The sequence below is a fragment of the Homarus americanus genome, unplaced genomic scaffold (assembly GCF_018991925.1).
Source record: "Homarus americanus isolate GMGI-L3 unplaced genomic scaffold, GMGI_Hamer_2.0 scaffold37032, whole genome shotgun sequence".
NCBI classification, from domain to species: domain Eukaryota; kingdom Metazoa; phylum Arthropoda; class Malacostraca; order Decapoda; family Nephropidae; genus Homarus; species Homarus americanus.
In genome coordinates this window covers 4,734,361-4,761,512 of record NW_024731852.1, presented here as the reverse complement: position 1 = coordinate 4,761,512, position 27,152 = coordinate 4,734,361, and the positions used below count along the sequence as shown (strand labels likewise).

General features: G+C 35.0%; 1 protein-coding gene across 6 annotated transcripts in view; it reads right to left on the bottom strand.

The window, feature by feature from the left end:
* Positions 1 to 629: 629 nt before the first annotated feature.
* Positions 630 to 27,152, bottom strand: part of LOC121867957 (F-actin-monooxygenase Mical-like) — a 151,250-nt gene continuing 124,727 nt past the window's right edge. For 5 of the 6 annotated variants that reach the window (XM_042368122.1, XM_042368121.1, XM_042368123.1 and 2 more), the window contains 8 exons: positions 24,518 to 24,741; positions 22,991 to 23,150; positions 21,919 to 21,969; positions 15,449 to 15,596; positions 14,391 to 14,499; positions 11,626 to 11,800; positions 10,784 to 10,898; positions 630 to 2,990 (listed from right to left, as the gene is read on the bottom strand). In XM_042368122.1, the coding sequence (XP_042224056.1) occupies positions 2,903 to 2,990; positions 10,784 to 10,898; positions 11,626 to 11,800; positions 14,391 to 14,499; positions 15,449 to 15,596; positions 21,919 to 21,969; positions 22,991 to 23,150; positions 24,518 to 24,741 (1,070 nt within the window). In that variant the 3' untranslated portion in view covers positions 630 to 2,902. The remainder of the gene's footprint in view (positions 2,991 to 10,783; positions 10,899 to 11,625; positions 11,801 to 14,390; positions 14,500 to 15,448; positions 15,597 to 21,918; positions 21,970 to 22,990; positions 23,151 to 24,517; positions 24,742 to 27,152) is intronic. The other variant, XM_042368124.1, reaches the window with a different exon arrangement.

The window sequence follows — 27,152 nt, the reverse complement described above, 5'->3', positions numbered from 1 at the left end:
AACAATGAGTCATTAATGTTGTAACAACATAATAAATGAGCAAATCACTCAAATTTTACTTACCAAAAATGACGTTGAGTCCTGCAGGAATATATCAAGTTTAATTTCCAATGCAATTCCTTTATTGAATCTTTTATCACCACTGCTTTCACTTCAACTTGGTCTTTTTCCACCAATCATGAATAAGGGTACACAGTAACACAGCTGCATAAATGAACACAATCTGGGGAAAGAATTCTAACCGAGCAACTCCATTGTTGAGGTGAATGCTGGCAACTGGGGAGGTGAGCAGCCTTCCAACTGCCTTGTGGACACTACATGTGCATCCAAACGAAATATTTTTATGGTTTTTGTATAAATTTTTATTAAAAATCACAATTTGTTTAATTTTTTAAAAATTTCAAAACTCCCTAAGGTCAAAAAAAAATTTCATAACTTGAAATTATGTTCTGAATTTCATAATTCCATAAGGATGAAATTCCATAACCCATGGGATGCCACATGCCAAGAAAATTTTCTCGCGTGCCACCTTGGGCACCTGTGTCATAGGTTTGCCAGCCCTGCACTATGGCCTTTCTACCCTGTTAGTCACACTGACTAAGATTACAGTTGACGAATGAAACCAGCAGTAATTTAAAGATTTCATTTACTAAGAGCACCATGGTAAATAATGATACAGTATGAAACAACAGCCAATATCAGCTTCAATGTACTGTTGATGAGACAATGAATCTATAAAAAATTGTATAAATTAGAGCATGAATCCATTTACATCATTATGATTTGAATCAACAGAGACCTGAATATTAAATACAAGACTAAGAAATAATTCTACATAGGAAAAAGAATATCTGCCTTTGCACTTCTAATGCATAACACAAACAATGACAGACTCCTTTTCGTCATTCATATACACACATGTACACAATCTAACATTGGTATCACTCTGATTGGACTTTGCTGAAACTCGCTATAAACAGGTTAACATCTTCAACACATACCTGATCAAGCTAACCTTTGCCCACTTGACTGAAAGAACAGACCTACAGCTTTTCCGGCCCAAATGAACAGTTTTTCAGTTGGTGGTGACGTACGAAGGCCAATAAATGACGTTTTGCAATCTGAATGTAAAACATGAACCGAGAAATATAGCAACAAATGACAAAGACAAATACTTAGAGTTCGTGCATTCATTGTGTTGAGTGTCCGAGTGAATGCTTGAACTCAAAGTATATGTCTCCTGCGTCTTATGTTATATTTCTCATTTCATGCTTTACAACTGTCAATTCAAAATGCAAAGTGTCATATATTGGCCTTTGTACATCACTATCAAGTGAAAACCCGTCCATTCTGGCCAAAACATGCCGCATATCAGATTTTTTAAAACACTTGTACATCCTCCTCGATAGAGACTTGCAATTCTTTATACGAGTGATTTCTAGTGTACTACTATCATTAAAACATATGTGAGTTCCATGCAAAATATTTTTTTTTTTTTACTTATCAGAGATGATATATACAAATGCACAAGTTAAAGCTAGAAATCATAGTAAAAAGATTATGTTTAGTATTCATCACAACAAAAGTATACTGCTCTGTTTCTTATTGCTCTCCTGAAGAAGCTTGCTGAAAAATACAGTATATGAAAATTTGAGAGCATATTGTATACCAACAATGAAATTAGTCTGACAAATGTAAGCATCGATCAATAAAACAATTCAGCAGCTTTTACTGGTTGAGTTAAGAGTATAAAAGTAACAAGATTGTCTACTGTACAGTGATCATATTTCCTCACTAGCCCTTAGAAGCCAGCTGAGAAATGCAGCAACATCAAGAGAGTGGATCTTGAGCCACATTAACAGACCAAGCACAGGTGGTTCATCCTTAGCATAATGAGCCTGCCAATTAACCAATAAACCATTAGCAGTTCCATTATCTTTTTTTTTACAATTAACTATACGTATTGTATAAACATTTGCTGCAGATCTAATGTTAAAGGCACAGTATTTTTTTTGGAATTCAACTAATACTGATAACCACAATGTTCAGAGTTTTCATCAATTCCTTTTTACCTTGACACCTCTCAAGTTACAAGGAAGTTATGTTAAGAGATATAAATTCAACATGCAAACTGAAATATTGGCATGCTTGAAATAATTGCCACCCCATAGGACACCACTTGTACAATTGGTTAAAATGACAAATTTCATTCCAGTAGTTAACAACTTATACAACGCATTTACTTGATTTACAACAACAATACTCTCAACAGGAATACCATGACAAGGTGCTTCTGAGTCTCACCAATAATGTTAAAGATGTTAGTAGGCACATCCAACGCATCTGGGGAGATATTCGTGAACACTAATCGAAAAACTGACTTATTGTCACATTACTTGCAAAGCCTCACAACTTTGGTCATAATTAATTTCACTTACACTGCAGAAAAGGTATCAGGCATCTCAGTTTGTACATTACAAAGACAGAGGAGAAAATCTGGAGACCATTTAACAGTTCCCCAAATGTACCAGCAAAATGTGACCACACCAATTAAAGTATGCTTCCTATACAGAAAAAATAAATAAATAAATTGCAGTTTCTCTTGTGGCATGAATGGAAGATCTTAACTGTTATTTTATATAAATAAAGCAGTTGTTATAATTTTCCAAGAGCAGTATATAATAAATTGCTACAAAACTTAAGGATAAAAACAGCTACTGCATTAAGTTAACGAATTAAGGACATAAGCTTAAGGATCTGTTAACAGTTAGATCTGAGACACACCAAGATCAGCCACCAACGATGTAAAAACTTATGACCCATTATCCTTGTCATCATACCACATCCCACACAAAGTAACAAGGCTGATCATATTTTTGCAAAAGCCGTTTGAGTATAGTAATTATACACCAGTTTCTCTTCTGAGTGGCGAGAGATGAAGCCCTTTTCGTAGCATAACCGATTCCAAATCTCTGTCTTCTTCCATATATCTGAAAAATATATATTTTTTACAATGGTGTCATAACAAAGAATATGTAGCTAACAAAACTACCATTCCATCACACACCAGTAGTCATTTATAATCACTTTACTTAAAACAATATTAAACTAAAACTTCTCAATGGAGCTGTAGTTCACATACTGTATTAAAGAAAACTTATTTATTCCAGATTCTAACCAATACTGCCAAGCAAAATCACAATATTAAGAATTATATGTATTGAATAAACAAAGCACCAAAATGATTAACAATCTGAGAAATTAGAAAATAAATATATTATTTACGGCTAGTCACCCATGAAAGTAAAAATAGGGGGGGGGGGATCTTTTAATCATTAAAACCTTTTTAAACTTACAGTACATTTTTAAATATTTTCTCTGCTTATATCTCTCGATACTTGATTTTTTTTTGCATAGTCTACCACCACTATCAAATTCCTGTTTCTCATTTCATATTTCTTTTCTCATTCCACTTTCTTGCAGCTAATTACAACATTTTGCAATTAATTGTTAAATAGGTTGGACACCTACAATGTTACACTTGCTCTTCATGCAATGACTACCAGTTATTCATTTATTCCTCTTCCTCTTCCCACATCCATTCTTGTACTGAATTTTCAAATGTGTCATTTATAGAGCAGAGTTGCTCAATTACACCTATTATAATAATGCGTAGTTTGACACAGCTGTACTGGATGACAATACTTAGGGTACAGGGATGATCACTTAATAAGGCCAACATGACTAAGCTGTAACAAAACTGACATCCATTCATCTATAATATTCAGTCAAAAGTTAAGATAATTAGTCATGATCACCAAGGCTTTCTATCTACTTATTATCTTTACTCCATTCTCAATTAAATATGTTACAGTAAGTGAAACATGAAAATTTCTTTAGCCTGAATACACAGGTGCAGTAGTAAATCAAGATTTCCACAAATGATTGGATTTTCTCAAGTAATCATAATTCACTGTCCTATACTCAAGAATGGGTAACATTGTTCAACACCAACTTTCAAAACATTCACATTACTGTATAATACTACTTGTTGGTTTAGCTGCTAGGTACACTCATCAGTTGCCTTACTAAAAATAATGTGCGTGATTACACCTACAATAAAATTTTGGTATGTGAAAGAAAAACAATAATAAAGTACACAGAAAAAACAGATATAAGAAAAAGTGAACATCAAACAAAATGATTTTATGAAAGAAAAACACTAAGAGATTGAGAAAAAGAAAGGTAACACAACAGTAACAAAGCAATATTACTTGAAATATGACAGCATGGAGTTTAAGAACATACAACAGTCTAAAAGGTGATGCATAGTGAAGGGAAGTTAGAAAAAGAAATATAGCAAAATAAGGATAAAGGTAAACTTAACTTTTACTGTAACTTTCATGGGTGACCAAGGCTTAATTTGTTATTGCTTAAGATAACATGTTACAGAAAAAGTAAAATAATAAAAATCTAAATTAATAATAAAATACATAATGTTTCTAGAGCAGATTACTCTTTGTGCAGGACAGGATAAACGTTCATGTTGATGCTTGACTTGATATATACGACTCAAAAAATATTCACTCGGCTAAAGCAAGACTAATCACAAATAAAAATAAAAATATAATACATACTGTAATTACATAAAATTAAGTAAATTACTTATGATTGTAAATGTAAAGCAAGTTATGGTAAATGTTAATAAATATGCATGCAAAATATGCTTACAAATCCATACAAATGCATGCATCAAAATGGGTAGTTATAGAAAACATACATCCACCAAAAATAGTCTTCATAATTAGGTTATCAAAAAATTACAGAAAGTGTTTCAACCACTGGATACAAAAAATATGATGTGAAGTGTAGATACACTATTAAAATAAATATCCCAAACTCCCATGTAATTTTCATTATACTGTACAGTCATGGCTAAAATATCCACTGTTAAAAAACCCTGCAATTTTACATTTATAAAAGCCAAGTTTGCAGGTTTGGTTGCTCATAATTCCACATCACAAATGCAGTTATTATTCCACTATCTGACAAGCATTGCTGTTATCATTTCTGATGTTTTTATATACAGTACTGTACTTTTAAATCTATGATTAACATTATTTCTGTTTTAACGTATTTTCATAATTCTGAAAAAGCTTTTTTCAAATCAATTTTAACATTTAACATTTATGAAATTTTCATATTTTTTCATTAAATCTTTAAGCAAAACCTCAGAAACCTTCATTTGGAGTAAATCTCAAGAGCTAATATAACTTTATTCTGTTTTTTTTTATACTGTATACCGGTATGTTATACTCTTCATTTATTCATACAACACTGTTTTGGTTGTGTAGATACGGAGAGTAGCTGTGTACGTGACTAATGTCTTGGTGTGGAAAGTGGCTGCATGCATGGCCAGTCAAGGTAACCAACAATTAATGTGTAATAGAGAGTTAGCGGCGATATGCACATACCTAATACAAGTACCTCAGAATAAAACACTCGGTACTACTATACAGTGGTCCCTCGGTTAACGAACGGTTCAATTAACAAAATTTCGGTTAACGAATTACCTCCCATAAGGATCTTCAAATCGGTTAATGAACAAAACTTCGATTAACAAAATCCTTACGACAAACGCGTTTTGTTGTGAGCATCAGCTGATGGGCTAGTCTGCCAATTCAGTAATCTGTTCTATGTTTACATTCGTTTCCAGTGGAGTGAATATCAAGAAAGTTGTGCTCTTTAATATTTTTGCATTTTTTATATTAAAATTCTTAGTCATTTTAAAATTTAGTTAACATATTGATAATATATGCAGTACAGGGAACTATTTTTTTGTGCGCCCATCAACCGCTTGAATCACCCACCAAGAGTCAGTTTGGCTTTGTTTACAGTGGAGTGAACATCGTTTTGTTGGCGTGTCTTGAATATTTTTTGAATTTTTACATTAAAATTATTAGTCATTCTGAAATGTAGTTAACATATTGATAATACATAGCACAGTGCAGTGTTGATTTAAATAAAATAATCTTGAATTACACCTAGTGAACTTAAAATTTTATTGGTGAAATTGCTGCATCAAGCATGGGTCCACTGAAAGGTGATTTCTCCTCCATCCTCACTTCCTTCTCTTGTCCGTTCTCCTCCACCCCCACTTCTAATTCCCATCGTCATCATCAACACACCTCAAAGTAAGTGTACTTTACTGCATTTTTTTTTACTTTGTATGTACTTTTCTGTGAGCTGGAACCAATTACCCAATATCGCATTGAAACAATGGATTCGGTTAACTAAATTTTCGATTAACGAATGATTCTGTGGAATGAATTGTGTTCGTTAACCGAGGGCTCACTGTATTTAACATACAGGTATATGATAAACTTTTATCTATCTATATTTTATACTGTATATAAAATTTTTGGTATAGTTTCATTATACTTATTTCATGCAAATAATAATGTTTTTATGGAAAACCACAACCTGGGTTCCATAATGCTCATTAGTTTGTAAAATTCAGGAATCCATAATGCTTGATTTTAAAGCTTTGACTGTACACACAAGAAAATCAATAACATTACCTTCTCCATTTTTTTTTTTGGTGAAAACTAACTAATGACAGAAATATCCTTAATGAACTAATCTACTTATATAGACCATGCCTTACCATGCACTACTGTACATGAATCCTGCAAAACCTAATCTTAACATCTCTACAACTTTCTCCTCTATCAGAATAAAGGTCGAACCCCTCTAATCCATTACCCTGTGGTACATCATGATTTGGTAATGGCTATTTTGCAATTTGTTCTTTGAGCTCCTACAAGGTTTGTTTAACATCTGCTAGTCCGGGCTCTCGGTGTTCTGTTCTATTATTTAGTGCTAATTTACCTTTAAGTGTGGATTCAAAGAGACCACCAAGTGGTGAAGAGATAGTAATGCTGGAATTTATGTACAATATGGGTTTCTCTTGAATCTAGAACAGTTATGATTTTCTGTTTATACTATTTTCTTCCTCACCCACCATCTCTTTAATATCCTCATCGCTTTCTTCTTCAGATTTCTAAGTGCTATCAGGATATGTTAGTAAGGAATATTTAAATAATGAATTTAAATACAGGCATGCCCCGTGTTACCGAAGGGTTGCGTCACTGGAAAATTGACCGTAATGCGAAACCTATTTTCCCATTCACTTCCATTATAAAATGGAGATGCGTTCCTAAGGAATTTTTTTCGGCTCCAAAAAAGTAATTCAAGCACTTTTATGAATGAAAATAAACATTTATAAACACATACAATACAGTATACATTAAATAATTTATGATATTCCTTCTTAAAACATCAAGTTTAATATCCAATGTAATGCCTTTGCGGCTTCTTTTTGCACTACTGCGGTCACTTCCACTTGATGGCCTCTTTCCAGTCATCTTGAATAAGGGTAATGCACTGTACTGTACTTACTGTATGTTGTAAAAGTTAAATCCAACTGCTGGGGTGAGAAACATGCGCGCACACTGGATGTAAACAATGGACTGACTCCGCGTGGCGAAGCCACGCTTGGTGGTAGCAAACACCAAGAAATCCACACCAAACAAATTATAATTTGTAAAAAAAAATTTAAATTTTATAGTGATTTTTTTTTTTAATTGTTAAAATTTACCCCAATTTCCGTAAGGGCGGATTTACGGGCCGTAACACGAAATTATTGGTCATAATTTACAAATTCTGTAAGAGCGAAATTCCGCAATCCGGGGTTCCGTAACGCGGGGATGCTTGTATATAAGAGAGGCATTTGAAAGTTACGATCTTCCCAAGGATTTATTATGAAACTGAAAAGGAATGCAATCAGAATATCAAAGAGATGCAACAGCAAAAAAGAAAATGATACATAGAGGGGGTATATGACAATTCCATAATCGTAAAAGCCCATGTTGCGGAAAAATTCTTACAAAAAGTAGGAATGAACAAAGCCAATACATAATGGATTGAGATAAGCAATATGGAGAGAGCAAGGTAAAGCAGACAAAATATTAACAAATAAAGTGTTGCATATAAGATTCTATATAGAAGTTACTGTATTGGCAGTTAGTTTATTCTGGTGAATCAGGACAGTCTAGACAAGAGATTATATGAACACAAGAGTAGACATATAACCACTTCATACCTGAAACTCACTTGTAATACACATCGATGAGTGTGTATATCTGCCTAAGTGGAAAGAAGCTCAGGCAATTCATAAAGGACTAGTCTAGAGGATGAGGAAGCATATGTATATAATGAATAAGCAAGTTAGAAATCACTGGGAAGGATTTCTCTGCTTTGTGTGTAGTTGTGAGAAAATTGTTGTTGACATCATTGAATGGAGCAGGGCCAACAAAGGGGTAAGAGCCAATAGCGGGAATGAACCAATTAGGAGGACTCACGTACAGGTGTCGGTTAAAGGTTTTTTATTTAAAATCTTGAATCTTGTCTCTAGTAGTTACTCTGCATGAGCAAGGCTTTGTGCTAAAAGATTACAGTAAAAAACTTCAGCTGTTGCCTGTGTTTTTCCACCACCATAACCACTTACAGTATTTGTCAATATGAATACCGGTAATTCATATTAAAGTAACCATCCATTTTTGCATCCTTAATTATTTTTACACTGGGAATCATGCACTATGAGAATGAATACAATCTAAAAAAATCCACGAGTTAACAATATCTTACTGCATCATAACCACTGCACAGTAATGAACTTATGGGTACTGTATGTTGTTCAAAATTAGTTATAATGTAATGACTGTAAGTTGTATCTGTTATAAAGGTTTATAATAATTCTGAATATCAGACTGTTTCAGGTGTGCTACATTGCATGTGTTGTGTCAAGATAGAGGTTATATGCAAAATTTTAAAACTTTTCACCTTCAATCTCCATTTATTGTGAGACTGGATGGTTCAGTACTTCATGAGCCACCAACAATTACACATTTTACATTCACCTTAACATTTCTTTAAATCATGCTATTTTGCCCATATATCATACCAAGCTGCCAAGGTCCATCATCATACACATTGACAGTCGCTCTAACAGAGGTCAGATTGAGTTTAATAAGTTGGTACTTATCCTGGGATACCGTCAAAGTTTGGCAAAGATCCTGTCATAGTTAAGAACCTGTCCAAACTACTGTAGACTGAAAGCCTCCTATATAATTTGGCCAAGAAGACTTATAATTAGGCTTAGAATCTGCCATAAGCAGGCTAAGAATCTGTTATAGTTGGACTAAGAACCTGTTGTGGTTTGGCCAAGAACTTGTTACTATTTCATTGAGAAATGATTATAGTTAGACCAAGAACTTGTCATTGTGAGGCCAGGAACCTGTTCACCTAGAGACAAAATCTGGATTCATGGAGTCACACTTCACTTTCTCAAAACTGTACTTGTCTCCATTATTACTTCTAACTTTACCATTTGTCACACAATAGCATGATCGTATAAGCTGTGGTAGGTCACTCATATCAAAGCCAATCAAGTGTAGTTAATAGCAGTTAAAAGGATGCTCTGCCTTGCAGTTTAGGTGTTAGTGTTGGCTGCTGTAGTGTAACATGATGGAACTTACAAGGGCGGGTGAGACCGGCACCAACAACATTCTGCCAGCCAGCCATCCGGAAGGAAGTACGCAAGGAAAAGGTTAAAAGGAGGGTCTGTCTCATTGTCTTGGAGAGAGTATATTGTTTGCCAACTACTATATCATCATGCAAAAATGCTCCATTCCATATACTAATGCACTAATAACAAATTACACTACTGTGGAAATATCTGTATCACTTCAGCTGCAAGAGATATGGCCTTAGGAATAATAAGTACAATAGGCATGCAAGTATCCAGTACATAATAAGATACAAATAAATATACATATATCATACAGTACATGGTAATGATAATGACTACTGTACTTCTAATGAAATATTAATAACTAGTAAGGCATACCTTCTGTTAAATGCTACAAATTAGAATGGGGATGGACCCCTGTAAGTTTGATGCAAAAGGAGCGACAACAAGGTTACAACATGTGGTAAAAACCAGACACAAACTACTATTATCATGGCATAACCACAAGCAGTATTCAGCAAGCTAGAATTGCAGTGATTATAATGGGCACCTTCAACTTTACTCTTAGAGGATGCACCTGCAGTCCTACTCACTATGTCAGGTGCAATTGTGCGGAATGGAAGTGGAACAGAGAGACTATAGCGACGGAAGGGGAAAGATGTGTCCGAGATAAGTGTTCTTTGACTGTACAAGCTTAGGTCTGGAGCAGTTGTACGTCTTACACGGCTCAATCTACTAAAAAGATTAACCTTTCTCTGTGCAAGCTGATAGTGAGTGCAAGTTTTACTACAAGGGTCACTATCAAAAACACTTGGTTTACGGGAGGGTGGATTGTGGGCAAAGTGACTTATGCGTTCTCTAATAGCCAGGGGAAGGGAGGCAGGTCTCAAAGATGGATTCAAGCAAGCATGCAATACCGAAGTCACATCTGTATCCTGACTACTCATGGGAATCAACAGCGATGTGTCTAAGGTCATTTGTCCATGGATGGGTGTAGGAATTAAGGAAGCTAATGATGATGAAGATGAATAACACAAATCTGTAAGATTCTGGAGTTTGGTAGCAAGACAGGGTGGCAATTTGGTAGTGCAGTTTGGGATGGTACAAGGCTTGGTGGTGGTAACCAGCCTCTCAGTGGTGAGTAAATCACAGGCTGAGAGAGAGGGCATGGTATTGTGGTTGTGGCCGCACCTCTGTCTGTCCTCCTCTAACATGGTGACCAATGCATCTTTCTGTTCCAGGATACTCAACATTTCTGCGAGGATGGTGCCTTCACGGTCAATATCATCACGAGATTTCTCATGTTCTGAAATATGATAGCACAGGAGCTCTACAAATACTGCTGTTGCAATGAAACTTCCACTAAAAGATACAAGTGACAATTCATAAATATTATACATCATTAACACTCACGGTCTTGGACAAACTGGCATGTCTGAAAAGTTTCATTACATTTTCACTGTCTTGTGTCCACAATATACAAATAATTGTATTGAAAAAATTATCCACTATGGATGTAGTACAGGTTGTAGCAAGAAGATCCATGGTAAAAATATTGTACCTCTTGGGCTTTGCCCGCAGAATAACTTTTTTAAAATTCAGTCTGGTCTGTGACCTTGAGTGAAGAGAGTTGCATTTATAGATACTGTTGAAATACCATAAAAATCACTGCATGGTATGAAGAATTGCTTTGGTGATTAAAAAAAAAAGTTGCTGGGTGCCAATATCCCACATTTTGGTCAACCATTTGTGGAAGTTCTGGGTACCGGGGCCTAGGACTTGTAAGTGCAAATTAACATTCTAATTGTTACACGTGTGCAGTTGACCTACAAATATCACAACACATTAAATAAAAACATTCACATATAGAAACTTAAATTTCCTCCAGCCAAATATTGTTTTTTCCATTAACTTGTTATTAAGCTCAAAAGCTTGCACTTGCAGCAAGGTGACTAATCTTAAATTCAACCAAAGTATTTCCATCACTGAATTTGTTGACAGCAACAACAAATTCCTACATTATATCAACTTACCAGAGAGGGCCATTCGATGTCTAAGTTCATGTTCTAGTCTCACATGACGGTCCTCCAGTTCCAGCTCCTTGGCTTGTACCATTAGTTCCTGCTCCCACCTTACCAGTGCATTCTTCTCGTGAACCATTGAAAACCAGTCACCCATCAAGTCTGCCTCATCGCGATTTGCTCCATCCTGATAATTGTCAGAGTATTGAACACTAATGAACTGTAAAATGTGATTGTCACACTAGCACTGGAAAAATAAAGTTAGAAGTGATGTTTACAAAGCTGTACTACTGAAGCAGACAAAAGACTGCTTTCCTGACTATGAATTAGTAAACCATTAAATATTAACAAATCAATACCGACTGTAAAGACAGTACTGTATATGGTAGCACATATTTTTAAAAGCATATAAAATGCTAAAACAGTTGTTTCTAACACCAAGTACCATATTTACAAAGGAAGCTATTCTGCAATGTGAAATTTCACCAAAGTATGTTTGCTGACAAAATACTGATAAGCACTGTACAGTACTGTAAAATGAAAAACAAAAGTAACACTGTTGGATGATCTTAGTTAAATAAAAGAAAATATACACAAGTAATACAGCTGCAACCAGCAGAGTGAAATTTCAATACAGTACCACCCCGATTTACGTGATGAATTGAACCGCGGAAAGTGAAAACCGCGTTAAGTGAACAACAGAACATATGGGATTAATTCCAATAGAGACTGGCCCGACCCCCAAACTCCACTTTTTCCGACACAATACCTATGTTGTAGTAAAATAACATCTAAATTTTATGATGGTATGCTCACACAATTAATATTTAAGAGAAATACAGTCGCCAGGTTTATGTCCATTCAAATACAGTGACCCCTCGGTTAACGAACTCAATCCGTTCCAGAAGGTCGTTTGTTAACCGAAAAGTTCGTTAACCGAAACCATTGTTTCAATGGGTTTTTGGGTAATTGGTTCCAGCTCACTGAAAATTTCCTAAATTCAACAAAAATGGTAGAAAAGTTCACTTACTTTGAGGTGTGTATGTAGAAGGCTCCTGGATGATGATGATGATGATGATGATGATGATGATGATGATGAGAATGGGGGTGGAGGAGAAGGAAGAAGAGGAGAAGGAAGAAGAAAAGGCATTGGGGTGGAAGAGAAGTCACCCCATGGCATCATTTCATCCATAAAATTTTAGTTCTCTTGGTGTATTTCAAGATTATTTTCTTTAAATCAACACTGCACTGCATTATATATTGTCAATATGTAAAATTTATTTCAAAATGACCAATAATTTGCTTGGAAACACAGAAAAAAAGCATTTAGTTGAAGAGAGTCTCAAGCAAGATGTTACCTCCACTGAAAACAGAGAGAGACTAACGCCTGTCTGGTGTGTTAATAGGCTGGATGGCACGCCAGAAACTACTTTCTTTACCTTCAATTATGTTCAATAATTGTTAAAATGACTAAAAAGTTAATATTAAACTTTTAAAATTATTGGATAGTATAAACTTCTTGATATTTCCTAAAATAGTAAGGAATTTAAGCCCTAGAACCGATTAATGCATTGGCGGACTGATACTAAAGCTGGTTGCCCGGTCAGTGCAAGCGAAAACATGTTGAGGTCGGTTCGTAAGAAATTCGTTAACCGAATTGTAGATCCTTATGGAAGGCAGTTCGTTAACCGAAATTTCGTTAACCGAGGCGTTTGTTAAATGAGGGGTCACTGTAATGGACTCAAATCCCCCCCCCCCTCTTCCCAGCTCACTAACTCCTACCTCTCTGATTAATGTTTGGGTGAAAACTCTAGATTTTAACGTTTAGTAATAAATAATACCTCAGACTAAAGTTAGGATAATATAATTGACATTTCTGGATTCCTTGCAGGTCAGGGAATATTTTGAATGGAAACTTCATATATTTTGCACAAAAGATAAAATATTTGCTGTGTGTAAACCAAATTATTACTTTAGATCTAAAATTTGTATGTCTAATGCAAAATCCATGATGTTTATATTCAAAATGATCATCATATTGTAAGAATTCCAGCAATGTAAATTATATTCTGGTCGAGTAATTTGTATGAATTTTATGAGCTAAAACAAATATCTTCAGTTAAAAAAAAAAAAAAATATTCTTCATGACACTATCTGTCAATCAAAGTACCCCACCTTGCCTCCCCCCCTCCTCACACTCACGCCAGCTGGGTCGGTCGGTCCCTACCAGATAAATGTGTGGGTGAAAAAACTAGATTTTAACGTATAGTAATAAATAATACCTCAGACTAAAGTTAGGATAATATAATTGACATTTCTGGATTCCTTGCAGGTCAGGGAATATTTTGAATGTAAACGACATATATTTTGCACAAAAGATAAAATATTTGCTTTGTGTAAACCAAATTATTACTTTAGATCTAAAATTTGTATGTCTTATGCAAAATCCATGATGCTTATATTCAAAATGATCATCATATTGTAAGAATTCCAGCAATGTAAATTATATTCTGGCCGGGTAATTTGTATGAATTTTATGAGCTCAAAAAACAAAAAATTATACTTCACTGCGTATATGAGTAGATGCACCGCGGAAAGTGAAAGTCTGGTTCTGGCAAGGTACCGCGTAAATGAGAAATCGCGGAAAGTGAAACCGTGTAAAGCGGGGTAATACTGTATAACAAGCACATCAGCTGATCTTGCAAATTTGTAGACGTATGGCTTCATTGAAATGGCACATCAGGCAGTTATTCCTACAACATGCTCACACAACTTACACTTTCACCTCGAAGTGCCTTCTCTACTGCAACTCCTCTTTCCTCCAGTTCTCGTGTTTTTACCTCACACTCTTCTAGCTGTCGCTGAATTTCTTGGGCCATTCGCAGCCTAAGATCAAGAGAAACAAGCTTCAGCTATGTGTTATGACTTTAATAATAAATATACATAAAACATCCTTCAAGTATGTATTTACAACATACACTACAGGTAAACATAATGTATGATTGGAAAATTTTGAGCAAGGGAAACAAGAAGCAATAAATGGTCGTCCTCAGCTTAGATACACATTCCAGGTCATAGTAACACTGAATGAGTAATCCTACCAAGAACAGCAGGGGCATTCTATATGGGTGTTCTACTGCCTCCAAAATCTGACAAAGCAGTTCATCTCTTCATAATATGTTCATATCCAAGCTGAAGATGGTAATTTTGAACATTTATTATAAGCTAAAGTTGCTAAACTGTACATTTATAGCACTTACTCAATGACGCATTTTAATTATGTGCAAACCACTCTTCTAATTTCAAATATCCAGTTCCATTTTTTTACTGGAAATAACTTTAAACAAACTCCTGAGGTAATATATACTGTATATATATTAATGGTGGAAAGGATCTCAGATTTCTGACATCCATAATGTAGTGAAAATTATAGTGTAAATGATAGTTTAGTCACAGACTCTACTATTAAAACATGAAGGCTGAAAATAAGTAAATTGATATAAAGAGGTAAGTGAAGGATGAGGACCTGGGTGTGGTAGATGATGGTAAATTGTCACACACCCTGTGATGGGCTTGAAATCACTTGTGTTGGGTATGGAAATGCACATACCAGTATATACTTAAAACTGGGTACTGTACCCTAGTTGTTAAAACAATGTACAGTATAGTACATTATGTAAAAAGTGACACTCAAAACTGCAGGTGGTAAACCCGTGCTTGGGGAGGAATTACTGTACAGTACTGCTAAAACAACAGGTCTACAGCAATCAACTTCTAATTGTATGTAAATAAACTTGAAACATTTCAATGCTGCTGCTGATGACATATCTCTTACCTCTTGAGTTCTGCCTGCCTTGCAGCTTTGAATACCGCAGTGCGTTGTTTACGGTTTGTTGATCCAGACCATGGACCATGAAAGCTACGTTCCAGTGTGCCCACAGGTGTGCCTGCAACCCCTCCTTCATCATCCGAAAGACTCTCCTCTGTATCAAAATTCAAAATAATGATGAGAGAGGAAAAAAAAAGAACACTTTAAATTATAATTAATCATCCATATATAAAATCATAAGGTACTTATTAATCCCTGCATATGGTTTAAGTAAATAAAATACATGACAATTAGAAAAATTACAAGATTTTTCACTATCAATGTCTTATAAATATATACAGTACAGCAATTACATGACAAATTCAGCCTTCATGGTAATCATTTTATGAACAATTAGAATGATGTAGTTACTTAAGATAATACAAAGTGATGGTAAGTACGCACATAAAGACATACATAGTGAATACACAAATCCATGAATGATTAAGTTTTATTACACAAGGCACTAAAATTTTATCAGGGAGAGGCCCATACAACTGCTAAAATAAGGCCTTAGAGTTGGTGACCAAACAGGAGTGCCCTTCCTTCCCACCCCTCTTTCCTCTCTTTAGTCTGATTAGTACAATTCAGGGAGACAGCGAATGGCTGTCCCCTACCATCTCCAAAACTGTGGGCTGATACCGCAGGTGGAGATTCATGCCACTTTTACCTCCCCAAAAAATTTCAACTCTTTCTTCAAAATTGTCACCTGACCCACTGTGGTCTGATCCACCCCTCATGAAGAGACAGGAGATAGTACACAACCATCCCCTAGGCCACCTACACTTCCCTCCCAAATTTCAGCTTTCTACATTTAAAATTGTAGAAATGTAACAGACCCATGCATGGGGATGTAGGTTGGACCAACAGGGACAGGAGACAGTGCTCTACCAAATTTCAGCTTTCTATCTTTATGTAAGGATTACCAATAACAATAATATAAGCACTATACACTGGGTCCCACATTAAAGGAGTTCTGGTTACGGAAATTCACCCTTATGGACCAAATCACTCCCACTAAAATCAGGATATGGAAGGTAAATTCACTCTTACGGAATTTTACAATAAATATATATATATTTTAACCACTAAATGCAAAAAAAAAAAATTAATAATTAATTTATTTTAAGAAATTCAAATTGCATTTGTGCGTATCGATGACGTTAGTAGCAGGTTTTGTTTTGAATTTGGGAGTGAATTAGTTAGGGTCTGCCTCTGCACCTAGCTGTTGTTCTTTCAAGATTTTTTACACACTGAAGTGTATTTCCCCTCAAGATGTCTGCAAAAAGGCCAGCAAATTCAAGTGCAAGTACTACACTGGATGTAAAACTATATATGCTACAGAGGTTTGATGCTGGAGAAAAATCTAGTGCCATAACTAAAACATATGTATTTTTATCTATTTACTCTTATTTGTGATAAGCAAAAATATAAAATATCTAAATTAAAATAATATGTGTTAAGAAATTTATATCTCTACAGAAAAGAAAATCCATGTGAATGCATCTTCACTTTTAACATGGAAAAGAATTGTTCGCTTTATGGAAAATCACGATAATGTCACTTTTTCAAGAACACATCCATTCTGTTAACCCTTAAGCCCTGGGTGACGTTCCAGAACGCGTGCCTATTCCTGCCACTGTTTAAATGCCCAGATCGGGTTACCAGGTTCCAGTGTGACTATTTGCCTGTCACGCCACACGCTCGGCCACAGGGAAGCTTCCTGAAAGTAATTACCTACTTTTGTTTGTTTCATTTTCATTGTTTGTCCATTTTATCATGTTGTATCAAAGTAATATTGCTAAAAGTAGTGTAGTTGTATTGTAGGATAGTATTACTGTAAAACAATGCTATGATTATGTTATAAATTTATTTATATGTGGAATTATTATTATTTTATGCATTACTTGCTCTACCAAACACAAAGACAGCCAGGCAGACTGGCGACCCACTGGTGAGTGTTGCCAAGCACTTTTTTATGAGAAATTATGCAAGTAAAATATTCTAAATGAATTATTTATAGGAAATAAGTATTAAGATCAGTAAATATATACATTATTGGCCACCTCCGACACAAAGGCGAGCTAAAAATAGCTGCTAAGTGCGTAGGGGCCACAAGCGTCAGCTGTCAAACCAACACTGTCTCCTTATCTCCCCCTCCTCCCTCCCTCTGCGTGGGTCAATATATAGTTCTTCTTGCTTAATTTTTATTGTTTTATCATTTTAAAAGTTTAAAAATTATTTTTGGAAAAGTTGATCTTTCTCGATTTACCCCCGGGTGGGGGGCACTGCCACCAGCACCCTAACCCGGGGCTTAAGGGTTAAGCTGGGGTCCAGTGTAATACGCATTTTAGTATCCTGTAAAAAAAAAAAGAAGCAATATTCTTCCAACAAAATCTTGAGACAAAGTTACAAATACACAAAGAAATCATTCACCAGAACTATACAGGTACAATTGCAAATAACACAAATTAGTTTCAAACACTAATAAAATGTGTGAAATATAAAAACTTATACCTGGTATAATTATGATGTTTTTACAAAAATAAAATTATTAATGTTACACAGTATTAACTAAAAAAAATTATTATAAACAACTACATACATTTTATGTTGAGTGCAGTGCAGAAAGTATAGATAATGCTAGTGCTTACTACAGTAGTGTTTTTTGCAATCTCTAAAAAGCAAATACTGGTTGACCACATTATAGTAAGCAGCTCAATAACATTAAGTGCACATTAGCAATCAATTTAGCCATGCCAAATATCAGTGGTAAATTTATGCGGAGTTAAAAACACGATGCTCTGTTCAGGTATGTAAGAAAAGTCAGCCTAGTTAGCATGTTAGAAATTTGCAACATCATTCCCTGTGACAGTCATATGCCAATTTGATCTCAACATGAGAAACCCCTAGTACAGTATGATGGCAGATGCTTTACTTAAGATATGTGCATTACACATGACAAGGCAATATAAACCAATTCCATTTACAGTCATTACAGCACAAATGCCATTCAAGTAAAATAAAAAAAAGACTTAAGAATAGTTCACCACATACGTATAAAAATTATTTTAGAAAATTCAATAAATTCCATTAACTAATACAGCATACAACAGTATTTCTCAATTTCACCTGTTAGTACTTCATAAATGGGTTGGTTTGTGTTAATTTCACTAATAATACAACCTATGTTAAGGTACTAAAAAATTACAATAGGTCGTACGGTACTTTCTGATAAAAATTTAATATCGGGGTGAGGGGAGGGGGAAGGAGGCACCTACCTCCTTAATGATATAGAAAATGGTAAGAGGTTTGTGAGTAACTTCCTCTCCAAATCTTTACCCCCAAAATGCTGACATAAGCATGAATTACTCGGGTCACCAAGATATGCCAAGCAACATTACATAAATTACTCAAAGATTTTTTACCAATATACACCGGACTAATTGAGGCAGACACCAGTCCGGAAAATGTAAAAGTCCCCAAAAAGCTAATCGGTACACTGCTTATCTGGACAGCTTAAAAGAAATTCAATTGTTGTTATAATGTTATTGCTGCACTTCAACAACTAACAAGGTTAGTAAAACACTATTACAGCAACAATAAAAAAACTATGAGACAACTCTCTGGGTTCAAAATCACACATAAGTGGTTGTCGACAACTGTTTTCACAGAGATGATTGTTAGGTACTGTAAAGTTTCTTATGTAAGTAACTACAGAATTGGCCTCATGAATATATAGAAACTGTATACAGTACAGTGGTGTATGCTATAACGAATGGATTCTACTACGAATATTCCTATAACGAACGGTTTTACCTATAAAATTGAGAATGCTATAACGAACGAAACTCCTACAACGAACATTATTATTATTATTATTTTTTTTTTTTACAAGTATTAATGATATTCTTTATTTCAGGGGTTTAGATGCATATTTATGGACTTTTTTACAATTATATATTATATTTTTCAGTGTTAAGTGGTTGTATTTGGGGGCCTGGAACAGATTAATCCTATAACGAACGAATGCAATAACGAACAAGGTTCTAGAACCAATTAGATTCGTTATAGCATACCCCACTGTATTATAAAGATAAAAATAAGAAAAAATAAGATCCCTTTAACACACCTTTATGCAATTTCAACCATCATTCTCATGTCATTTAGGCTCATTTGGTGCTGGGTTGATAAAATATTATTGTAAAATAATCAGCTTTCCCTCAAAAAAAAAAAAAAAAAGAATCATACTCAACACGATGAGTCATTTGTTTACAACGGGCAAACAGCTGATTGGCTTAGCTCCCTCACCACTCATGCTTACCACAACATGTCTTCAGCAGTTAGTAAATTAATACTGTAGTGCATTTATCATAAGTTCATAAATACTTATGTTGTGTATTTATCAGCACTTAATAACATTGTGGTTTAGTCATTGATTAGTTGTCTAAGTGTAAAATTAGCCGAATTGAGCCACTTTGTATCACTCAAAGGTAATAAATAACAATGTTAGGAAGGTAACTCCAAATCAATTCTACACAGTACTGTATGTTATAGTGACCCTGTTGTAAGCTGATTTGCTGAAAGCTCTCACACGAGTGCATCCTGAGTGAACACCTTCCGATACAGCTGATCCTTTTATTTTCAAGTGAAATTACAAATTATATACAGTACAGTCGACCCTCGTTAATTCGGACCCCTTTAATCCGGATTTCGGATAATTCGGACAAAATCTGAACGAACTTTTTTTTTTTTTATTTGTAGGAATATTACCTACGCGGACCTAAAGCTAAAATGCTGGTCCACCCACTGCTGGGATAAAACACCAGCGTCTTTTTGGTTAAATGTAACATCTCCACCACTAGTGTGGGGAGGGGATGCAACTTTTAGCTTCAGACATGAAAAATATTTACCATTTACTGCCAGTAAACAATGGAAACGTAAAATATGTACCAATTAGTAATGAAAAGTTGTGCAGTTCCTTCAGCAAATGAAGTTCACCAACTTACAATAGGCTAAATTACCTTACAACGTGTTTTCAGTAGTCTATGTTGAAGTTCTTAGCACAGGCTAACTTATCATATCATATACGGTATCACAGTTCTCATTGATCTACAAAAAATACCGGTAATAAAAACCTTTTTGATATTTCACACTTAATATAATACCCGGTAATCTACTTCAACCTCCTATTGTTTACAACGACGCATGACGCACCACCAGCTATTGAGTATCAGCTAGACGGTACACGTGTTTTTCGAATCGCTTTCAGTTAAAAAACTGTTACATCACATGTATATTTTACCTTAACTGTGCCTGAATGAATATATTCTCGGAAATAAATAGCAGTTTTGCTGAAACGTGATGTATTTTAATGTAATATAGGATAAAATACATGACGAAAACAAAAGACTTTACCTAAGCTTCCGATGTTCTTGAGATGTTATTCGTATTTTTTGCTAGTTTTCGGTTAAAATACTGTTATATTACAATGATATTCTATTCATACACATTCACGGAAATGTAATATTTTTGCTGAAATTACATACGTATTACAGTGGAAAGTGGGATAAAATCGTGACGAAAACAATGACTGAAATATAATGCAATATTAACCCCTAAATCGGTTAATTCGGACAATCGGCTAAAACGGACACCCTTCCCCCCCTATGAGTCAGAATTAACGAGGGTCGACTGTATTGTATTTTCTTTCTATTACTGAAAATGTTACATTACTCATGATGAATAATATACCATAAGAGGCTGAACATAATAGAATATACCAGAACCACAGGTGTATTTCGTTTTGGCCTGAATACGGAGAGTATGACCTAGACAGGTTTGAAGAAACAGATCTTTGTCTGCTTTAAAGCCTGGTGTAGATTTTTCTTACTTGGGAACATAAATTTTTTAAAGCATTCACCTCCAGAACAGGCCACTCTCTTCAATATGAAATATCAGGTTCTGTAATATATGGCCAACCCCAGGATACATGGAAAATGATCACAAAACCGTATGATAATTTACTTGGCGTGTCTATGAAGTGCTGACAAAATTATCCATTACTCTTCACTTAGGTTGAGAGAAAATTGCCACATCCATGATTGTTAATAACGAATATAATTTAAAAATGAGACATTTTGTGGTAACAGATACTGTATATCATCTAGGCATAATATGAAATTTTCATAATCAAGTTTATGAGAGGTGAAGTATTCTTTTAAAGGAGGAATATAATTTTTTCCAATCAACTCATGAAAATACTTGGGTTCCTATGAAGCAGTGTGGCTGTCTATTCCGATATCATAAGAAATCCTTGTCAGAGAAGTTTCAAATCAAAATGCAAACAAGGTATCTATCTACATAAGCTATGAGGAGTAAGTAAGAAAAACCAGTCAAGAGAGGCTCAGGGCATGGGAGTGGCTTTCATACTGTACCTTCAATTCTTGGGGTGTTGAGACGCACTTGGGAAGAGGAATAGGTGGATCCTGCTCTCAAAGACAGCATGTGGACAGGCCAGGCATACAATCAGAGGGACACACACACCAGAGGATATAGGTACGAGTTGAAAAAACAGGGATACATTAAAAAGAGAGAGAGAGAGAGAGAGAGAGAGAGAGAGAGAGAGAGCTCTTGCTTTACACAAAGGTTTCAGGGAATTTTAAGACTGGGTTAGAATATATAGTAGAGGATATCAGATGAATGTACAGAAGTTATTTCAATGATGGAAAACAGATATGTTAAATACGGTATATTGTAAGGGAATTATAAGAACAAACAAAGGCATATGCAGTAAATAAAAATGACAATAAAATAACAGCTTTTTAACACAAAAGAAGAACTAAGTTACATGACTGAGAAAGACATATCATTTCATATTAGATGCAGTACACACTTCTACTATCTAATCTACAAGATATACTGCACTTAGGTTATCACAAAATCAAATACCGTACTATAAAAAATAAAATGCGTACAATAAAAATAAAATATACCACAACGAAAGCCACCTACACTACTGTATTGTGCCCGTACTTTAAACAACAACTAATTGGGGGGACTAAACACCAAACACATGGAAACTGTGCATCAAACAACCACAAAGCCATCTTTATTACATAGCAAAGGATCTTAAAAAATTTACTTTAAAAATTCAAAGGTAACTGGGAAAATATAGCATAATGCTAATTCAATATGACACTATTTTTGTGTGTGTGGCAAAGACACTCACATGACCAAGCAGAAATTCACATAATATTGTGGCTAGTACTGCACAGTTAATGCCATAACCCTGCAAAAATGCACAATTCTATCCAGGATTGGAAAAAAAATGAGCAACAAAATGACAAGTTACCAATGTGATATAATGGCCCCATACAAAATAATGTGACAATCCAAATAATAATGTTTAAACAGTCATATGATTATGACATGATGACTGGTTTACTGTACCAGAAATGTAAACATCACCAAAAATATACAATTATGAGCTTATCAGCGGTTAGTCACCTGATGCTTGAGGTGGTGATGAGGCTTTAGTGAAGGGAGAGGATAAAAAGGGGATTGGACGACGGGAGGGAGAGGTGGGTAAGGAGAAGGCTGCTCGGGTGTTATCAGTGTTGCCACGATCATCAAGGATGTCTGCACTATTGGATCTACCCTTGTCAATCTGTGGAGTTAAATTTAATAATATAATTAATGTTTTGAAAAAATATTTTGGAAACGCTAATTAAAATTGACATATTTCACGAATACTGCACATGTATCAGAAAACTTTAATGGAACAGTGACAGATATATAGTCATCCCCCAATTTACAGAAATTAGTTTTTTGAAAATCCATTATAACGGAAATGGTTTATTTTTGACAAATTCTGTAGACAGAAAGCAAAACTCGCCATAATGGAAAATTTGGTAAAAAGTTTTAATATATTTAAGAAGAAAATAAACATATACTACATAGTTAAGATTTTCTGCCTACATCCTCTAAATTTGAACAAAAACTGCTATAACAAACTAGAAAATTGATACATAGCACATACTGTATCTTGTGTTCAAATAAATAGCTCTTTTTGCCTTCAAACCATCCTCTGGGTGACACCGAGAGTGAACCCCACAGTTCTGCCAGTCACCCAGTTGACCGAGATGTGTGTGGCTGCTGCCACACTGAGCTGTGTGCTTGCTGTGGCAGCTTGACTGGGCTGGCGATGCAATTACAGTACAGCCCACTGCTTCCACACACATGTTCACTTCCCACACATACACATGCATGCTCTTTATTTTTCTTCATTGATCATTTTTTAATTATATTTTCTTGATTTCTAAGTAACTTTAAGAGTATTGAAATAATTTTTCCACATCTTATATAGTTTCATTATATGTAACAATGGCAACATGCATAGCCAACTCACAGCTGACTGGTAACATGTGTTATGGGGATCTCTACAGTATTATTACTCTTGCTTGCTTGCACGCACGCACGCACGCACACACACCACCTCTCTCTTCCATTCGTTGAATTGCCGCATTAACATGTGTATTTGTTACATTGTAATGTCAAGATTTCGTGTAGGAACCTATCTCCATTTACATAATGGGAGACTATGGGAAAATTGGGTTCAATAAATGGAATTTTGATTTATGTTAAGAGTTTATGGAACCTAACCCTGCCATATATTGGGGGATGACTGTATGGGGGAAGTAATTGTAAAATTCCTATAATTGAAATTACAGTAAAAAGTTTATGCTACATTTATTTTAAAAATTTTGTAAACCCAACAAAACATTCTCAAACCTTGATCTTAATACTTTCCATTAACAGGTATATACATTCATTTGAGTTTCCATTTCAGTAAATTAATCTGCATTTCATGGGATTAATATCAGTATTTCCCACTTTTAAGTCAGATAAGAAATACGAGTCAAGTTTAGGTAAGGCTTGTTAAATAATATAGTGCAAACTTTTATGAACACAAGGAAATCCTCTGTATGTTACAATACCTTATAGTAGACCCAACAACAATTATTTCACATTCACCTTCTTCTTTTCTTTGGATCTGGATAATCGCAATTTTGACAATTTGTCCCGGACTGTTGATGGACTTTTAGGGGCACTTTTAGGTGTTTCAATAGGAGCAGTACTTAGAGGCTGTATAGTTGGTGGTATAGTTTTACAGGCTGAGACTCCCTCGGTTGTGTCACTTGGTTGGGGCTGCTGTTCACTCTTCTTTTTATCATCTCCACCAGATTTGCTGAACATACCTATAAATATGCTACAATTAGTCAAATCTTCTGTTTATAAAGTGTTAGTATTCTTTGTTAATGTTTTCCTTCTTTGCCAGAAACTATTCTTGATGTATCATTCCTCCCAGGAGTTCTCCACAGAGGAGGTGGCCATGACAGAAAAGCATGCCTATCACTTCACACCTCATTTTTACCTCTCTATTCCCATTATCCTCCCCCCTCTTATCTCCTTAAGTGAATAGTGTCATCTAAAGGTGAAACTTGATATTATTAAATGATATGACCATGGGGAAGGAACAAGAGTTGATGTTCAGCCGCGAGGAAAAGTATATCGCACACACTTCTCAATGAATCACTCATTACCACAGTGAAAGCAATTATTTTTGGTATTCTTACAAATACAAACTCATTGTTTTAAAGTCAGAAGAATGGCACAATAGGTGTACATGGTGGTGAGCTGACTACAGTTCACCCTGTCAGCTCACCATCTACACGCAATGTCCCACTCTTATCACAAACTCTTTATATCAACTTTCAGATGCATCAATGGAATAGGGTTATTAAGCCTCATTAAAGTATGACTAAATAATCTAGTAATTTGCAACTAAATTAATAAAATTTTGTTGAACATGAACCTTTGAATTTCCTATAATTTTGCAATATTGCTGCATCTTAAGGAACCAGCCATATAAAATCGCATGCGATATGTATTAATGAATGTCAACAGTGTCAACAGTTCCATCCTTACAATTTACAAAAATACCATCCAATATTTTTATAAACTTCCACATGTTATAGCATGCAAGTGATAATTTCTTCAACAGTGAGATACCCACATCTTCAGGTGATTTAGCACAAAACCACCATTTTCGTCTTAAGACGATTGGCATTTGGTGCCATGAATTTAAAGCTGTGTGCCAAATGTCATACTAAGTATGCAAAGTTGATGATTAGTAGACACTCTAGAGTGAGACACAAGGCTCCTACCCTCATTGGCCCCTCACCCACACCAATAACACCACAGTCTGGCTCACCACTTATGCAAGGGCTTTCAAACGACTTTGCACCATAACAACATCCAGCACTCAGCAGTTACTAGTTACACTCCGCCTCACTTCAGACACAAAACTCACCACCCATTATAAGTGCAAAGATTTTATCTGGTTTTTATGTCTTCTTAATGTTATGTCTTCAATTTCATAATTATTATTTTTTAAATAACTTTCAATTATCAGGGATTTTTCCCAGCATATACTGTACAGTAGAGTACCCTCGATTTCCCAAATACTTGTATTGTACTGCAGTTACTGGGTTAACAACTGAGCAGATTCTTTAATAAACGTTTTGAGTATTTTTTGAAAAGAACATGTGAAAACATGCTGCATCAGGCATCAGTTCCCACCAATCTTTGGTTTAATTTGACCAATAATATTACTTCATTAATAAAAACAAAATATAAAGATAATTAAAGTACAGTCAGACCTTGGTTATCACGCCTAATTGGGACAACGCTGAGTGCATGATAACAAAAATGCGATAACGAGAGTACAGAACCTATGGGATTTATGCTAATTGGTTCCAGGCACCCAAGTTTCCCATTTTACGACCATTTAGACCCACTAAATATATATATATATATATATATATATATATATATATATATATATATATATATATATATATATATATATATATATATATATATATATATATATATATATATATATATATATATATATAATGTCATAAATAGCATAGGAATGGTTAGGTTTATTACAAAGCGATGAAAAGAGTACGCTCAATACTGTACGTAGTCCACAAAACATGTAGCTATGTTTTCTTTAATTGAGTCCCCCGTCATAGGAGTCCGTTTTCTCTCACTTCAAGACGCCCGAGTCCTCCGGTTTCTCTCAATCTTAGAGTGCACCCGAGACTTCGTTATTCCTTAGTAATGACAACAGAATTTGAAATTGCAACTGGGATTGCAATTGTTGAGGCAACTTAGATATGTCTGATTATTGTTGGAACATTCAAGATCCATTGTGAGTGATGTTGAAAGTTTCAACTGTCTTTATGTTTGGTAAAACTTGTCAAGTAAGTGAGTGTCAAGTCTGTCAGTATGAGTGGCATGTGTGAATGCTTGTGTTTGTACAACCGCTTTCAAGTTTTGTTACCTCCATCCATTTTCATCCTTCAAATGTTTTTTTGTCAATTTGTAGGTGAAAGATTTTATCCTCAATAGATGTACAGTAGGTGAAACAAGGGGGTAACAATATACCTGGAGGCAAATGTGTCATAACTAAATTCTCAGCCTAAAGATATATACAGTATAATGTTATGGTAAGTGTCAGAAACACACATAGGCATGGCTAGGTTTATTAGAGTGATGCAAAGGGTACGCTCAATACTGAAGTCTACAAAACATGTAG